This window comes from Hylobates moloch, unplaced genomic scaffold, assembly GCF_009828535.3.
Source record: "Hylobates moloch isolate HMO894 unplaced genomic scaffold, HMol_V3 SCAFFOLD_10, whole genome shotgun sequence".
In the NCBI taxonomy this organism is placed as follows: Eukaryota; Metazoa; Chordata; class Mammalia; order Primates; family Hylobatidae; genus Hylobates; species Hylobates moloch.
The window spans coordinates 70,194,899-70,213,400 of NW_026652285.1; the positions used below are offsets into that span (position 1 = coordinate 70,194,899).

General features: G+C 41.8%; 1 protein-coding gene across 1 annotated transcript in view; it reads left to right on the forward strand.

Moving 5' to 3' along the window:
• Positions 1-17,962, forward strand: part of ANP32B (acidic nuclear phosphoprotein 32 family member B) — a 32,202-nt gene extending 14,240 nt beyond the window's left edge. The window contains exons 3-7 of the mRNA XM_032164647.2: positions 1,077-1,199; positions 7,150-7,339; positions 13,401-13,519; positions 14,556-14,607; positions 17,509-17,962. Coding sequence (XP_032020538.1) covers positions 1,077-1,199; positions 7,150-7,339; positions 13,401-13,519; positions 14,556-14,607; positions 17,509-17,576 — 552 coding nt within the window. The 3' untranslated portion in view covers positions 17,577-17,962. The remainder of the gene's footprint in view (positions 1-1,076; positions 1,200-7,149; positions 7,340-13,400; positions 13,520-14,555; positions 14,608-17,508) is intronic.
• Positions 17,963-18,502: the final 540 nt, after the last annotated feature.

Below are 18,502 nucleotides of genomic sequence, written 5' to 3' on the forward strand. Positions count from 1 at the left end.
GAGGACATGGATATTTATGAAGCCAGCCTGCCTGGCTTCAAATCATAGGCCCACTACGGTAACAGCTGGATGATCTTGGGCAAGTTTATTTTCCTCATCTGTAAACAGGAGTGGTAATTCTGCCTACCCCATAGAGTTCTTGTGAGATCAGATGAGTTAAGGTATTTCTAGTGCTTTGAGCAGTGCCTGGCATTTAAATACTATGTAAGGGTTAAAGTTACTATTGTTGTTGGCACTTTAAAATAGAGAATTAGAACCAGCTGTGTAGCCGAGTTTTCTTGTCTGCAAAAGGAAGAGCTTGAATTAGATGTTCTTCACAATGCTTTCCAGGCTCCAATTCCTTCTACTGTAAGATTCTAATATTCCTTGGTGAAGGCTCATTCCCTCATTGGCACATTACTTGCCTGTGCTACTTGACCTGCAGCTTAGAAATTAGAGTAGGTTCTAATAAAGGCTGGTGCCAGGTTTATGCAAGATGTGGCCTCCAGGGAGCTGGTTTCATAAACCTGAGGCTGTTGACCCACTCCCTTTCCTGAGGTTATGAAGCTTCTTTATGGGCTTACTTGTAGGGCCCATCCCTCTCTTGTAGCTTTCAGAGCAACATTCCCTGGTGGCTTCCAGGTGTAGAACTCTACAGTGTATGTCAGTATTGTCCAGAAATTGGGTTTCAAGTGGGCATTGCAAGCTTTGAAGGCACACAAAATAAGCTGCTCAGAATGCACAGACTATTAAACCATTTACCCTTTCTGGCAGGTATAGGGTATTATAACTTGTCAAAGGATTCTAATTGGTTTTGACCCACTTTTTAAGTTAGAAAATTTATTCGCTGATGTTAGAGACCAGTTTTGAGTAAGCTGTTATTAGCAGCTGATTAGGAAAACATAATACTTCTGACCTTACCTTCTCTTGTTAATTATTTGGATTTAAACAAAATGAACATGCATGCCCTAATAGAAATAGGGATCATTTGATCTCGACAAATATTTGAGAACTGTATTTGTTACTTATAATACCTTAAATGATTTCTGTTTCTCTGTGTGTGTTTGTGTTTGTGCTGTGTCCATTTTCTCTTGCAGCTTGAACTCAGTGAAAATAGAATCTTTGGAGGTCTGGACATGTTAGCTGAAAAACTTCCAAATCTCACACATCTAAACTTAAGTGGAAATAAACTGAAAGATATCAGCACCTTGGAACCTTTGGTAAGTAACCGAGAATTTGGAAACTGGGACTTACTGGTCATTTTCATTTTCATATTTCTTTATAGTGGGGGAAATTACTGGCAGTAATAATTGGTTGAGAAAGTGGTGGCTTTTTACTTTTTATGTAAGTCCCAATTTTAAAGATCAGGGCCTAATTAGATGTATTTCTGTGGCTTTGCTCTCTCCCTGCCTGATATTTTGGTGGCATCCTTCAGAAGAGAATTTTTGGGGGTATTTTGTTTTGGATCCACTTTTGAAATTCGTGTATTCACTATATAGCCTTAAACTTGTTCTTTACAATTTTTTTTTCAGACTGGCCAAGCCATTATGCACTTTTACACTTTAACAGAAAGGGCTATTTATGTTGCGTGGCATACCTGAGTTGTAGATGGAACAATCAAAGACAGCTCCATTTTAAGCTTTATGTCGTCTAATTCATGATCTTGTGTTCTAGCTGGATTACTGTTGCCTAGAGTTTTGCATGGAAACCCCAAGATCCTCCTCAGTCTTATATATTGGGATAAGATATGAAAAGCTAAGTTTCAGTGCCATTTGGGTTGTAGACTTGCTGTGTGACCTTGGGCAAACTGCTTCTTCTCTCTGGGCCTCAGTTTCCTCATTTATAGCAGGGAGGATAATAATCCCTGCCTTACTTACCTCACTTAGGAGTTCTGAGAATAAGATAATGTACTTACTTTGCTTTGTAAGTTAATGTACTTACTTTGCTTTCTCAGTTTGTGTGGAAGTTGTAGTGGCCAGAAAAGGGCTTCCAGAGGCAAGACTGGAGGCAGGGGGCTTAATGCAGTTTGTAGGGCAGCCCCACAGGCTGTGCTATTTGGAAGAGGGTTATTTAGCATATAGGAGGTGTCTTTGAGAATCCAGAACAGACACTAGAGGGTAAGACATTTCTTCTCTGTTGTCTCTATTCTGATGTCAGAGTATATTAAAATAAGTGGATTTCACATCACTTGTATAGAATGCTCTGTTGATATTTCAGGGGAAGACAGAGTTAAATTGTAGCTTCTTTTAATGAGGACTTCCTGTCAAGAGTTAAAAGATCTTTCCCTTCCTAAACAATTATTGAGAATGCTCCAATACAGATTTAATTACCTTTTACTGAATCTCTTTATGTGTGTGTAATATATGTATTCTTTTAGAGAGGTCTCACTATGTTAGGCCAGGCTGGTCTTGAACTCCTGCCCTCAAGTGATCCTTCCATCTCGACCTCCCAAAGTGCTTGGAACTACAGGCCTGAGCCACCATGTCCGGCTGAGTCTCTTTATTTTTACATTTCATTAAGTTGTCCATATTTAAGAGCTTATATTTCTCATAAATGTAATGCCTCACCAGTGCTCCATGCATTTTGCCCTTTTTCCTATTACAGGTATACCTAGATACTCAGGCTCTTACTAATTTTATTCGTTTCCGTCAAACCAACCCCCATTTCCAGTATTTAAGCCGACATTTACTGACTTTTGCTGCATCCAAGGACATGAACATTTGCCCATTGTATCCTTATATAACCCAGAGAAGAGAGAATGACTGTCCTCTTTTTAGAGATGAGGAAGCTGAGTTTAGAGAATGTAGATAATTGCTCGGGACAAATGGCAGAGTGGGGATTCAAATCTAAGTCTAGGCTGGGCACGGTGGTTCACGCCTGTAATCCCAGCACTTTGGGAGGCCGAGGCGGGCAGATCACTTGAGGTCAGGAGTTTGAGACCAGCCTAGCCAACGTGGTAAAACCCCATCTCTACTAAAAATACAAAAAATTACCCAGGCGTGGTGGCAGGCGCCTGTAATTCCAGCTACTTGGGAGGCTGAGGCAGGAGAATCACTTGAACCCAGGAGGCAAAAGTTGCAGTGAGCTGAGATAATGCCTCTGCACTCCAGCCTGGGCGACAGAACGAGACTCCATCTCAAAAAAAAAAAAAAAATTCGAAGTCTGCTGTGTTTTCCATAGCCCTTGGGACCTCTTCTTCTCTTTCCACCTGTAAATTTATTTCATGCCCAAATTTCCTTAAGCTGGAAATTCCAACAGGAGCACCAAATTTTAACTGCTGATGCTTTCCCGTTCAGATGGGCTACACTAAGCCTTTGTTTATTGGTTAGTGACAGACATACTAATCCTAGGTTGTGAGCATAAGAAACCCTTCTCGCCCCCCAGCCCCCCCTTTTTTTTCTGGTTTAATTTTTTTTTCTTTTTTTTAGACGGAGTCTCGCTCTGTCGCCCAGGCTGGAGTGTAGTGGAGCCATCTCGGCTCAATGCAAGCACCGCCTCCTGGGTTCACGCCATTTTCCTGCCTCAGCCTCCCAAGTAGCTGGGACTACAGGCGCCCGCCACCACGCCTGGCTAATTTTTTTGTATTTTTAGTAGAGACGGGGTTTCACCGTGTTTGCCAGGATGGTCTCGATCTCCTGAGCTCGTGATCCGCCTGCCTCAGCCTCTCAAAGTGCTGGGATTACAGGCGTGAGCCACCGTGCCCGGGCTTCTCGTTTAATTTTTAAAGAACAAAGTAGCAGGCAGTACCTTTTCACTGTTGGCTAGTTGATGACTGGTCATTACCTAATTCTTGTGGCAGCCTGAATCCTCTGATTATCAGAAGTGTTTTTCAGTGTTGTAGCACACAGCAATGGAGCAGAAGCAAACACTGTGTGGGAGTTGTTTGCTTGAGTTTTTTCCCGATCTGGTCAGTAATGTATGAGAGGACCCTCTGGTGGCTGTGAAAGTCTCAGTCCCCCAGGATAGTGAAGGATGAAAAGTAATCTTCGTTGTGTTCACCATTTTTAGAGGATCTGCTATACCCATACACTTACTGGGTGCTTTATGCATGTTTTATTAGTAATTGTCAAAAAAAAAACTTCGATACAAAGTCGATAGAAAAAGCATGGCCCTTGTTTTATATTGAGGAAGCTAAGGCTTGGGTGAGGCTGAATCCCTTGTCCAGAGTCACACACCCTGTGGCAGAGCCACAGGGCTACACACCAGAGCTATTTCGAAAAGCCTGGGGTCCCACCATTCTGCTATACTTGGCACTCAGATTCCTGGCGGTGCTAGGTTGGTCTCCTGAAGTTCTAACTTGGAATTAAGTAAATCTGTAGGAGAAGGTGAAGGGGGGAAGAGTTGGGTCCATTTTGACTTCTGGCAGTATTCTTCAGTGGGGAAAAACACCATCCTCATCCTCATTAACCACATACATTTTGAACACCGTCTACTTTGAGCCCAGTTCTTACAGTCAATGCAATGATTGTGAATGCCTCTGCTTGCTACAGGGACATTAATCGAGAGACAAAGAAGGCATCAATTCAAACTTCCTTGGACACCTTTTTTAAGAGACCTGGGCCATCCAAACCATCCCCCAAAGCCCTTCTAAATTCTAAGAAGGCAAGCAAAATTATTGTTAATAAAATGTTTAATGTTTATTATGGCTAGCCTATTAGCTTACATCAAATTTCTGGTATGGTAGAGTTGTAATTTTTTAATCAATATTTACACATTACATTGGGATCTTGAATAATCTGTGTGTAGTGTATTTTGTGCCTATTGGGCCTTAAAGCACAATTTTACTACTTTCAGCAGTTCCAGAGTACTACAGTTATTTGAGATTTTTGTTGTTTTCTTGCTTTCATTTCATTTTTCAACCTACTGATTTGCATGTCCAAATTGTTTGAGAAGGGGTGCTTTGCCAGGAAGTAGCCAAAAATCTCACATAATTGTAGTTTCAGAAACAGGAGAGCCTTGGAGGCCCTGTATACTGGAAGAGTCAATGAAACTAGATAGAGAAAGGGCTTTTGGTATTAAAAAGCATTAGATAAATATCAGAGGCTGTATGTGTTTTTGTGCACCTATTTCTTGGAAATAATTCTGAAATATAAATGGCTCATTCCTTTAAGTGGAGAATTTTTAGAGTGAACCTTTTTGGAAAAGCTGCCTAAAGCTGACTCTAGCTGGCATCGAGTCAGCCTTTGTGAAGAGAAAGCCAGTATGCTAGCTAGCCGTCTGGGGTGGCATTGCAGCATTTTTTTCCTCTTTGGCAAGAAGTCATACCTGGGCTTCTGGAAGTCAGGGCCTGACTAGAAGGGAACCTAATCTGAAAATTACTGATACAAAAGCAGCTCTGTGACCAGAAGGGCTGGGGACAGCTTTCTTAAGACGTCAAGGAACTGACTATATAAGCACATTGTTTGATTCACAGACTCTTGGATCATTGTACAGTTTGTGTTTTGAGGGGTACAATGTTTTCCTGTTGCTGTAACCCTGCTGTGTGTTCCCTGCATGAATAAAACAAGTGTGGGAGCCCCTTTCTTGATCAAGAAGATGAAGTTTCTTCATGTGCAGGGGTCAGTAGCCCTTTTCTCTAAGGGCCAAATAGGTTCATTTGGCTTTGTAGCCTGTTTATATAGTCTCTGTCACAACTAGTCTGCTTGGCCATTTTAGCACATAAGGAGCCATACATAAATAAATGAGTGTGACTGTGTTCCAGTAGAGCTTATTTTACAAAAACAAGTGGTGGGCTGGAATTGGCCACTGGACCACCGGTTCCCAACCCCTGCTCTAGAGCCTTGAGGCAGATTTTCACATCATTTTATATCTCCTCAGAACTACATAGATACCTTGAGTTCTGAAAATAAGGTTTTGTTTTGTCTGCATTTCTTCTCAGGTCCTTGTGAGTGTTGTAACAGCTTTCCTAATAAAGCAGCAAAACCTGTTAAGCCTCAACATTTATTTTTTTAGAAATTATTTCATGTGGAGATCCTCTTAATGTTTGTTTGGGTGTTTTTAGTACTATTTTCTTAGAGAATACCAAAGTTTTGCTCTTGATTCAGGACCATTAAAGGTTGTGTTTATGAAGCTATGCAGATATATGTAGTTACTGCCCCTATTCTGAAAGGCACCAGGCTATGTGCTACTTCACATTGGATTTGCCTTTCATAGGCTGCTCCCTCTTCTATCTACAAGGGTCTGCTGTCACTTCCTTTTGCTGTCTCCTGACTTGCCTATAGTGTAGTACCTCTGCCCTCTCAATCTCTTAATTTACCCTTAATCAAAACTTAATAGACCTGGGATTGAAGTACTAGTACACTTATATAATAACAAATGAAGATCTGAGTAAATACATAGACATTTTCCAGTGCACTTTGACTACTCAGAAAACTTGACTTGGGCCAACTTTTTATAGCTTAACTGTTTTTAGATAGATGAAACTGATGGTTCCAAAGAAATGAGGTATTGCAACAAAATTTCAAGGTATGGTAAATAAAATCAGAAGAACTTACATCGTAAAAGTCTGGTAACATGTCAGTCTTTTCCCCAAATACTAAAAAAGAAGAGTGCAGTGTTTCTCCGTATTTCTGAAGTTTCAACTCTGCGCCCCTCTGCTTTTTCCCCAGCCTATATTGACTCCTGTCTTCCCTGAAAGTAGCTGCATTGCCACACTTTATATTTTATTATATTTCATCCTCTAGTGTTTCATGTCTATGCCCTATGTAAAATTGTAAGCACCCTGAGATTGTGTTATAAATCTCTGAATTTTTCCCTATACTGCCAGCCTAGAACATTAAAGACTGCTTGATACCCAGGAAGTTTTTAATGGCCATTTGATTACTCAAATGTTAACATTTGTTTCAGCTAAATTTATTAAACTGTTTGATTGTCTCATACTGTGAAAATATCTGGATTTAATAAAAATTATTTTCAATTTATATTTCTTTAGACTACTACGCTGCCAGAAAAACACATAGTTCTCTGGAAGAGTAGATAAAGGAAGAGAGGGACTAAAGTCTAGTAACCTAATATAAAGGTTGCAAAAGACTTGATATATTTTTCTATATATGAGGCTGAGTGGGTAGCAGAAATTGAATATAGAGCCTAGAATTTTACCTCTTCAAGAGATGGGTTTGTTATTTATATTCCTTTGGTTTAGGAGTTGTGGTTTTTGATCCTTTTCTTCAGAAAAAGTTAGAATGTCTGAAAAGCCTGGACCTCTTTAACTGTGAGGTTACCAACCTGAATGACTACCGAGAGAGTGTCTTCAAGCTCCTGCCCCAGCTTACCTACTTGGATGGCTATGACCGAGAGGACCAGGAAGCACCTGACTCAGATGCCGAGGTGGATGGTGTGGATGAAGAGGAGGAGGACGAAGGTGAGTAGGCTCAGCATCCAGTGAACCTGATGTCTGCCTTTCAGAGCCTCTGATAAAAACTATTGGATGTTGGCCGGGTCCAGTGGCACACACCTGTAATCCCAGCACTTTAGGTGGCCGAGGCGGGGGGCATTGCTTGAGCCCAAGAGTTTGAGACTAGCCTAGGCAACATGGCAATATCTTGTTTCTACAGAAAATAGAAAAAAAAAAAATAAGCCAGGTGTGGTGGTGCACACCTGGAGTCTTAGCTACTCAGAAGACTGGAGGCCGAGGTGGGAGGATCACTTGAACCTAGGAGTTTGAGGCTACAGTGAGCCATGATTGTTCCCCACTGCACTCCATCTCAGAAGACAGAGAGGGTGTCTCAAAAAAAAAAAAAAGCTACTAGATGTTCTTACTATTGAGGAAAATAGTGTGTGTGTGCGTGTGCGCACGTGTGTGTGTATTTTTTTAATGTAGGCATTCCATTAAATTTATAGCTAAGGCCTATTTCATAAGCCCGTGGCCTCAAGGGATCCTCCCACCTCAGCCTGCCCAAGTGGTGGGATTGTAGGGATGAGACACTGAACCTGGCCCAGGAAGCATTTCCTGAAGTCTACAAGCTAGGTTAGGATGCTGTGCGTGTTAAACTGTAAACCCCTTACTCTTACAGGCTTGCCACTCTGCTGTTCTTAAGTCTTCCTACTTCAGGGGTCTTCAACCCACAGGCCACAGACTGGTACCGCTCCGTGACCTGTTAGAAACGAGGCCGCATGAGCGGTGAGGAAGCCTCATCTGTATTACAGCCACTCCCCATTGCCCACATTACTGCCTGGGCTCCACCTCCTGTCAGATCAATGGTGGTATTAAATTCTCATAGGAGCGAGAATCCTATTGTGAACTGCACATGTGAGGGGTCTAGGTTTCGTGCTCCTTAGGAGAATCTAATGTCTGATGATCCAAGGTGGAGCTGAGGTGGTAATGCTAGCGCTGGGGAGTGGCTGCAAATACAGATTAACATTAGCAAAGAGGTTTGACTTTACAGAGATCATAATAAATCAATTGCTTGCAGACTCATCAAACCCTATCTGTGAGTGGCAAGTGACAAGCTGCATCTGGTGGCAGGCTTTATAGTGGCAAGTGAGTTGGTGTACTTCAGTTGTACAGCTGTATCTGGTGACAGGCTTTAAGTCAGCATCTGATGCTTTTTTTAGTCAGTATGTGGCCTGCCCATTTTTTTATTTACCACTTCCATCCACACCTCTTTCCCGCACTGCGTATTTGTCTCAGTCACAGTTTTGGTAGGCCCACAAGCTAACTCTATCCAACCATGAGTAAAAAACGTCGCTGGAAAGCTTTGAAAAGTGGGAAAGATCCAATAATGAGACAGCAGAAGACAAGACTGCCAATGAAAAGAAAGCTTCATTGAAAAGAAAATACAAAGAGTGCTACTTAAATTACAGGTTCATTCCAACAGATGATTCACATTCTCCAAGCCCACTTTGTATAATATGTGGCAACCAGCTATCCTACAAAGCCATGAAACCCTCGAAACCGCTTCACTGGCTGGGCACAGTGGCTCATGCCTGTAATCCCAGCACTTACGGAGGCTGAAGTGGATCACCTGAGGTCAGGAGTTCAAGACCAGCCTGGCCAACATGGGGAAACCCCGGCTCTGCAAAAATACAAAAATTAACCAGGCATGGTGGTGCACACCTTTAGTCCCAGCATCTCGGGAGGCTGAGGCATAAGAATTGCTTGAACCTGGGAGGCGGAGGTTGCAGTGAGCCAAGATTGCGCTGCTGCACTTTAGCCTGGGCGATAGAGCAAGACTCCATCTCAAAAAAAAAAAAAAAAAAAAAAAAACCGCTTCACCACTTGGAGGCCAAGCACCCTGCATTTAAAAGACAAGCCTTTGGAGTTTTTCAAAAGAAATAAACATGAACATGAAAAACAGAGGCAATTATTGAAAGCTCCCACTTCATCAAATGTGACTGCATTGAGAACATCTCATTCTTAGTGGCTAACTGCGTTGCTAAAGCTAAGAAGCCCTTAACTAACTGCATTGCTAAAGTAAGAAGCCCTTTACTATTGAAGAGTTGATCCTGCCTGCTGCTAAGGACATTTGTCATGAACTTTTAGGAGAGGCTGCAGTTAAGCTGCAGTTCAAAAGGTGGCACATGTTCCTCTTTCAGCTAGCACCGTAACTAGATGAATTGATGAAATAGCAGAGGATATTGAGGCACAGTTGTTAGAGAGGATTGATGAGTCACCGTGGTACACAATGCAGGTTGACGAGTCTGCCGATGTTGACAACATGGCAACAATGCTTGTTTTTGTGCAATATATTTTCAGGAGGATGTGCATGAGACTATGTTATGTGTACTTCGTTGCCAACCAGCACCACAGCTGCAGAACTATTCAAGTCTTTTGAACGATTACATATCAGGAAAACTGAATTGGTCATTTTGTGTCGTATATGCACAGATGGAGCGGATGCCATGGCTGGACGGCTTTCTGGTTTCACTACTTGAGTCAGAGAGGTCGCTTCTGGATGTGAGTCTATGCACTGTGTCATCCATAGAGAAATGCTGGCTAGCTGACAAATGTCACCTGAACTTAATGTTTTGCAGGATATGATTAAAATTAACCACATTAAAGTACATGCCCTTAACCCATGTCTGTTCACGCAGTTCTGTGAGATGGATGCAGAGAACACTACTCTTACATAGAGAAGCGAGATGGCGTTCTAAAGGTGGATCACTGGCCAGAGTTTTTGAGTTACAAGGCCTGCTCCAGAGATTTCTCTTAAGAATAACAGTCACCACTAGCAGAACATTTTAGTAACACAGAATGAGTGGTAAAACTTTTCTTTTTTTTTAAGTTCAGGGGTACATGTGCAGGTTTGTCACATAGATAAACGTGTGCTATCCCATCACGTAAGTATTAAGCCAACTGTCCATTAGCTAGTTTTCATGATGCTCTCCCTCCCCAGCCTCCACAGGCCCCAGTGTGTGTTGTTCCCCTCCATGTGTCCGTGTATACTCATCATTCAGCCTCCACTTACAAGTGAGAACATAACGATATTTAGTTTTCTGTTCTGAGCATTGGGATTTTTGACATGTTTCAAACAGTAGCAGTGATTTTGAAAGAGAGTGAGCCAGGGCCTTCTTTCTCGCAGCTGGTGCATGATGACCTGTCAGCTCTCAAAAGAGTTTGAGCATTACTTCCCAACCACAAAAGACCCCCGAACTGGGAAGGAATGGATCCACCACCCATTTATGAATAAGCCAGGTCAATCGACTTTGTTCATGCTTGAAGAGGATCAACTGGTTGAGATGACAAATGGCAGTGGCCTTAAAAGTATGGTTTAAGACAACTTCAAAATCTCCATATATTCTGGATTAAAGTCGAGGTGGAATATCCCGAGATTGCCAAAAAAGCACTGAAAAACCTGCTTCCATTTCCGATATCCTATCTTTGTGAAGCAAAGTTTTCTGCAGTGACAGCAACCAGAACAAAATTATGGAGTATACTGGACATAAGCAGCACACTTCGAGTGTCACTGTCTCTCATTGCCCCCAGATGGGACTGTCTAGTTGCAGGGAAAACAAGCTCAGGGTTCCCATTGATTCCACATTATGATGAGTTGTATAATTATATCATTATATATTACAATGTAATAATAGAAATAAAGTGCAGAATAAACATAATGAGTTTGAATCATCCTGAAACCATCCCCCCACCCCCCAGGCTGTGGAAACATTGTCTTCCACAAAACTGGTCCCTGGTGCCAAAAAGGTTGAGGACCACCGTCCTACTACACTACAGTCATCATTTTGGGTAGATACTTATCTCCTGATTCATAGGGCCTGACACTGAGTAGGTTTGCCAGCTATAAATAAAATAGCTTTCCCTTCCATTGACCTATGACCAGAGTTTTAAAAGGTAATGATTTCGAATAACTATATGTTAGATTCCGTTTTTCATTCATAAGGGAAATAATCTCTGATCATAACATAGAATTAAAAGATGATTTTCAGTAGTTTTGGCATTTGACCCAGGATTTATACATAGTTTACAGATTTACAGATTTTAAGAAATAACTAATACCTTCTACCCAAGATATTCCTCCTGATTAGTTTGTGTTTTCTTTGCATGCTGAGTTTGTTTACTCTCAGTCGCTCTTAGAATAAAACGCTTCTCACGTACAGGTGGCTTAGAGCAGCAGTCTCCAACCTTTTTGGCACTGGGGACTGGTTTCATGGAAGACAGTTTTTCCACAGATGCGGGGAAGGGGTTGGGGGCGGCAGCTGAATGGTTTTGAGATGAAACTGTTCCACCTTAGATCAGGCATTAGATTCTCATAAGGAGTGCACAGTCTAGATCCCTCACATGCGCAGTTCACAATAGAATTTGCACTCCTATGAGAATCTAACAGGTGATGTGACAGGAGGTGGAGCTCAGGTGGTAATGGTCACTGGCCTGCTCTTCACCTCCTGCTGTTTGGCCCAGGCCACGGACCAGTACCAGTCCTGGGAGTTGGGAACCCCTGGCTTAGAGGAAGCAGAATGATTAGTTTTCACATCAGTCAGCATGAATACCTCTTTTCTTTAAAAATTAGCATATATGACAGAAATTATCAAGAAAATAGAGCAGGAAAAGCATCAAGGAGTTTGGGTGCAGTTAATGGTATGATACTCTGGAACATTTTTACAGTTTTATTTTGAAGCATATTGAGACAGGCAAAAATTAATGAGTTATAAGGTGGTAAAATGGACAGAGAATAGGACATCTCACCTATTTCCAAATGTTATGTCCCTTTGTCCCTTCTACAGTTTTTCCATTTTTCCTAAAAACCATTTGTGCTTGTTGTCTATTTAAGTTCACCTCAAACAGGAAGAACAGCCACATGTGCAAGAGCCGGTAAAGGATGTTCCTTGGAAGGTGGGGGGCAGTTCCTGAGAGCAAAGATGGGTCAGCCAGCAAATACTTGAGCATTTCCTATGTGCCAGGCACTGTGGAAAATAGTGGTTTTAAAAAAAAAAACAAGGTTCCTACTCTCTTGGACCTTACAGAGAAATGATTATTATTTTTTTTAATCATAAATAGGCTAGGTATGGTGGCTCACACTTGTAATCCCAACACTTGGGGAGGGTGAGGCATGATGATTGCTGGAATCCAGGAGTTCAAGACCAGCCTGGGCAACATAGACAAACCCTCTCTATACAGAAAAAATTGTTTTAAATTAAAAATCATAAATAATAATTGCAAGTAAGCAAAGTGTGTTGTAATGGAGAAGCACCACATACTCATGGTGAGAGCCTATGACCTGGCATTGGGAGGTCTGGTGAGTAAGACTGCCTAAGGAAGTGACGTTGACTGAGACTCCAAGGTGGAGTCAGAGTTAGCCAAGCAAAGAGGATGGAAAGAGCATGCAGAGACCAGGAGGCAGGTGAGAGCATGGTGTGCTCTAGGACCCAGGAGAAGCAAGAACTGCCGGACTAGAGGTCTGAACAATCAGGTAGAGATGCAGGTGCCTCTCAGCCTCCCGTCCCCTGAGTCACAGGGTTATTATGGGTGTTTCTCAGGTTCCTGATTTGAGCAGCTGACTGTGACTCTGGTGGTATCATTACCCAAGAGAAGGTACATGATTTTTTTTTTTTAACTTTTTACTGTCAAAAATTTCAGACAGTGACAAAGGTAAAAATAATAGCAAAATGAACCCCCGTGTTCTTATCATTCAGCTTCAGCAATTATTGGTCATAGCTGACCTTACTTTATTCCTGCATACCCTTACCTTCTTCCCCACTCCATATAATTTTGAAGCAAATCTTAGGCATTGTATCATTTCATCAGCGAGAATTATAGCGTTTGTCTTATCTACCAGGACTTCTAGCTCTCTGATTTTATGGGACTCTATTGGACAAAGGGACTGAGCTGTAGCACATAGTAGAAAGAAAGTGACTGCAGTTCGTGGCCTTACAGCATTTGTTCTGTGAGCCAGCCCACAGATCCCCAACACTTTGTGCCCTGTGGAGCGTCGAGGATATTTAATGAATCCCTTTTGGACTATTTTTAGAAGGAGAAGATGAGGAAGACGAGGAGGATGAGGATGGTGAAGAAGAGGAGTTTGATGAAGAAGATGATGAAGATGAAGATGTAGAAGGGGATGAGGACGACGATGAAGTCAGTGAGGAGGTCAGTGCAGCTGTTTTCTACCCTGCTTCTTATTTGTAATTACAACAAAAGTGGGGGTTTCAAAAAGATGACAAAAGAAAAGAAAAACACCTTTTGAAGAAATTAGTATACCTGTGAATACATTTACAGTATGAATCTGGTTAATTTAGTTTTTGTCTGGCTTTAAATAACTACTAAATAGAATGCCTACTGAACTCAAACTAGTATGGTTCCTGGCTGTGCAAGGTAAGTTCTGGCCCTCTGGGGGAAGGAATGAATTGAGTATTCAGTATGGTGAGAAAACTGGACATGTTGAGAATTGATGGTATGTCTGTTCCTTCATTGAATTGTAGGGAAGTTTATGTTTGCCAAGTCTAAACTTTTTCTTGTATATTCAGTGTAATTCAGTAAATATATACCTGCTATGTTAAAGAGTTGGGAGTACAAAATGAAATGAGATTGTGGTCCTGCCCTGAAAGAGCACATAGTCTGGTTTATGGAATACCCAATAATAGAGGATCCCTGAGGAAATGAATGCTATATGAGGGCAGGAGCAAACAGTGTCTTGACTTTGACCCTCAAAGAGGTTTGGGAAACAGGCAGACAACATTAGTTGTTAACAAAACACATCCTCTTTTGTAGTATAAAAATAAGGCTTGGGGTTTGTGTGACGTCATTAGGTGTATGATTGACATTAAAGTTCTGAAAGAAGCTTTGCATATGAATGGGATATAGAAAGAAATTTTTGTCTAAACCTGTTTTGAAATTTGAGATTTTAAGATGATTTCTTGAATTATCCAAAGTTATATACTAATTAAACATCTAGCAAATGAACTGCTTGCTTCTAAAAACAATTTTTTTTAGAAAAATTATAAAGCTCATTAAGGAAAATCAGTGGGTCTTGGTACATCAAAGTAGATAAAAATAACATTACAGTTTCCTGCTTGATTGATAATGTTGCATTTATTTGTACTTCTTAGTTTGGCAGAATTTGTACTATTTGCACTTTTCAATTTGGCGGAATTAATCTAATGTTATGCTGTTTGCTATTCTTTAGGAAGAAGAATTTGGACTTGATGAAGAAGATGAAGATGAGGATGAGGATGAAGGTGGGCCTAATGCATGCATTTTGATCATTCTCAGTTAAAAATTAGAGAAAAACATCCATTATTTAGAATTTGATACCACTGAGAAGAAAATAAAATACCCTTGGCTCTGGTGGTTTACACATTCATGTTCTCGTTTCTATCGTCCCATCAGTGTGTCTGTGCTGGTGCAGGCTCCCTGCTGCTACAGCAGTTATTCCTGTCTGATGGCAAGGGTCCTGTTAGTCTTCAGTCCTCATGGGGTTTTTTTTGGGGTGGTGGTGGTGGTTTGAGACGGAGTCTTGCTCTGTCGCCCAGGCTGGAGTGCAGTGGCACAATCTCGGCTCACTGCAAGCTCCGCCTCCTGGGTTCACACCACTCTCCTGCCTCAGCCTCCAGAGTAGCTGGGACTACAGGCGCCCGCCACCATGCCCAGCTAATTGTTTGCATTTTTAGTAGAGAACAGGGTTTCACCATGTTGGCCAGGATGGTCTCTATCTCCTGACCTCATGATCCGCCTGCCTCAGCCTCCCAAAGTGCTGGGATTATAGGTGTGAGCCACCGCGCCTGGCCTATTGTTTTCTTGAGATGGAGTCTTGCTCTGTTGCCCAGTCTGGAGTTCACTGGTGCAATCTAAGCTCACTGAAGCCTCCACCTCCCAGGTTCAAGGGATTCTCTGCCTCAGCCTCCTGAGTAGCTGGGATTATAGGCATGCACCACCACACTTGGCTAATTTTTGTATTTTTAGTAGAGACGGGGTTTCGCCATGTTGGCCAGCCTGGTCTCGAATTCCTGGCTTCAAGTGATCCACCCACCTCAGCCTCCCAAATTACTCGGATTACAGGTGTGAGCCACCGTGCCTAGCCTGGTCCCCATGTTTTAAATGTGTTTTTAGGACCAGTCATTTGGTTTACTGCCAAGTGTGAGTTTCTGTGTTTGGAGTTATTTCATTTTCTAAAAAAAAAGACTTTAATAATAATTGAACCATCATTTTCAGGATATATAAATAGATGTAGCAGTTTCCCAGTTTTGTCAGTGTTAGTCCTTTCCCCACTACAACCAAGACAAGTGAAATAGCTGTTACTTATTCAATACTGTTGAAAGTATGCCAGCCTGGACAACATAGACCCTGTCTCTACAGAAAATTAAAAAGTTAGCTGGGACCGGGTGTGGTGACTCACGCCTGTTAGCTCAGCACTTTAGGAGGCCGAGGCAGGTGGATCACCTGAGGTCAGGAGTTCGAGAGCAACCTGGCCAACATGGTAAAATCCTGTCTCTACTAAAAATTTAAAAATCAGTCAGGCGTGGTGGCACACACTCAAACCCAGGAGGCAGAGATTGCAGTGAGCTGAGATCATGCCACTGCACTGCAGCCTGGACAACAGAGCAAGACTCTGCCTCAACAACAACAACAAAAATGTTAGCTGCACATGGTCGTGCACACCTGTAGTCCCAGCTACTTGGGAAGCTGAGGTGGGAGGACTGCTTAAAGTTGCAGTGAGGCTATGATAGTGCCACCGCACTCCAGCCTGAGTGACAGAGGGAGACCTTGTCTCAAATAAATAAAAGTCTCATGGTTGTGTCTCAGAGAATCAGGTGTTCACTGTGCTGTTGACTCATGTTTTCTCAGCATCCACTTTGTGTCAAGCTCTCAATTACATTTACACTAGATATTACCCTGGTTAGGACCTGGTCACTGCCTTTAAGAACCTGTATGATTGGGAGGCTGAGGTGGGCGGATCATGAGGTCAGGAGATCGAGACCATCCTGGCTAACACAGTGAAACCCCATCTCTACTAAAAATACAAAAAAATTAGCCGGGCGTGGTGGCGGGCACCTGTAGTGCCAGCTACTCGGGAGGCTGAGGCAGGAGAATGGCATGAACCCAGGAGGCGGAGCTTGCAGTGAGCCGAGATCGAGCCACCACACTTCAGCCTGGGCGACAGAGCGAGACTCTGTCTCAAAAAAAAAAAAAAAAAAAAAAAAACTGTATGAAATATGATTTAACATGTAGTTAATGTCATTAAGATAACCATGGATTTTATTAGTTGAAAAAACTGGTCTATATGTAAGTCTCTGTCTCGACTACATAATACTCTTAAGAAGTTACTTTTTAGTTAATATTAGTTTGCTACAATTTGAGTCTTAATGATGTTCCATACTAAGTGTTTTATGTGTTATTTAATTCTCAGAATAACCTTTTAAAGTCAGTATCATTGTCCCCATTTTACAGATGAAAAAGGCTTTTAAAGAGGTTAGCTTGTCCGAGGTCACTTGAAAGTAAGCATGGCTTGAAGACATGCTAGATAGCACGAGGGGTTTTGTTTTGTTTTTTTGGAGACAGTTTCGCTCTTATCACCCGGGCTGGAGTCCAGTGGCGCAATCTCAGCTCACTGCAACCTCCGCCTTCCGGATTCAAGCAATTTTCATGCCTCATCATCCGGAGTAGTTGGGATTACAGGTGCGTGCCACCATGCTTGGCTAATTTTTGTATTTTTAGTAGAGATGGAGTTTCACCATGTTGGCCAGGGTGGTCTGGAACTCCTGACCTCAGGTGATCCACCCACCTCGGCCTCCCAAAGTGCTGGGATTATAGGCATGAGCCACTGCGCCTGACCAGCTCAGGTTAATAATAAGCATTTTAATAATTGCTAGATTTGTAAAAAGAAACATTTGGAAGAAAACACCTTAAAATTGAGGAAACTGGATTAACTTTTCCTGGGTGAGTTGAGGTGCTGTTGTGCATTTTGCTTTTCTTGGTTCTGTGGTCACCACTTATACTTGCTATTAATCACCTATATTAATCTGATCAAGTTTACATTGTTTTATCTCCTGTCAAAAACTTTGTTGTTGTTGCCTCCATTGGCAATAATCCAAGCAAAATGCCTTTCCACTGTCCTAAAGTCAGTTTTTGTTACTGTACAGAGGAGGAAGAAGGCGGGAAAGGTGAAAAGAGGAAGAGAGAAACAGATGATGAAGGAGAAGATGATTAAGACCCCAGATGACCTGCAGAAACAGAACTGTTCAGTATTGGTTGGACTGCTCATGGATTTTGTAGCTGTTTAAAAAAAAAAAAAAAAAAGGTAGCTGTGATACAAACCCCAGGACACCCACCCACCCAAAGAGCCAAAGAATAGTTCCTGTGACATTCCGCCTTCCTTCCATGTAGTCCCTCTTGGTAATCTACCACCAAGCTTGTGGACTTCACCCCAACAAAATTGTAAGCGTTGTTAGGTTTTTGTGTAAGACTCTTGCTGTAGCGTGGATAGCTGTGATTGGTGAGTCAGCCGTCTATGGCTACCAGTTACACCGAGATTGTAACAGCATTTTTACTTTCTGTTCAACAAAAAAGCTTTGTAAATAAAATCTTAACATTTTGGGTCTGTTTTTTCATGCTTTTCTTTTTAATTATTATTATTATTATTTTTTTACATTAGGACATTTTATGTGACAACTGCCAAAAAAGTATTTTTAAGAATTTAAGTGAAATAAACACGTTACTCTTTGGTAAAGCCTAGTTGTATGCTTACATTTTTAAATTATACTCTCATTGTAAGCTCATGCTAAAACACCAAAGAATTGGTTTATTTGGCATTTTTATATTAGTAGTTGTTGAGGGGAATTGCAGAAGCGTGTAGGATCTTTGAGCATTTAGATCAAATCCTCATTGATAACTGGGAGTAAATGAAGCATACTTTTTAAAATAATGTTCAAAATGGAATGCTCTGGGGCCCTGAAAACCAGTAAAATGTTAGGTTCAAGTATTATGTGAATTAAGGGAAAGAAGATAGTGTAAAGCAAAAGGCCTTCACCAGAATCCCAAGAGATCTGGATTCTAGTTCTGGCTCTGCCACTGATTTTCTGTGTGACCTTGTGTTGACTCTGGGTCACCATCCAGTCTGTAAAATTGAAGGGGTGT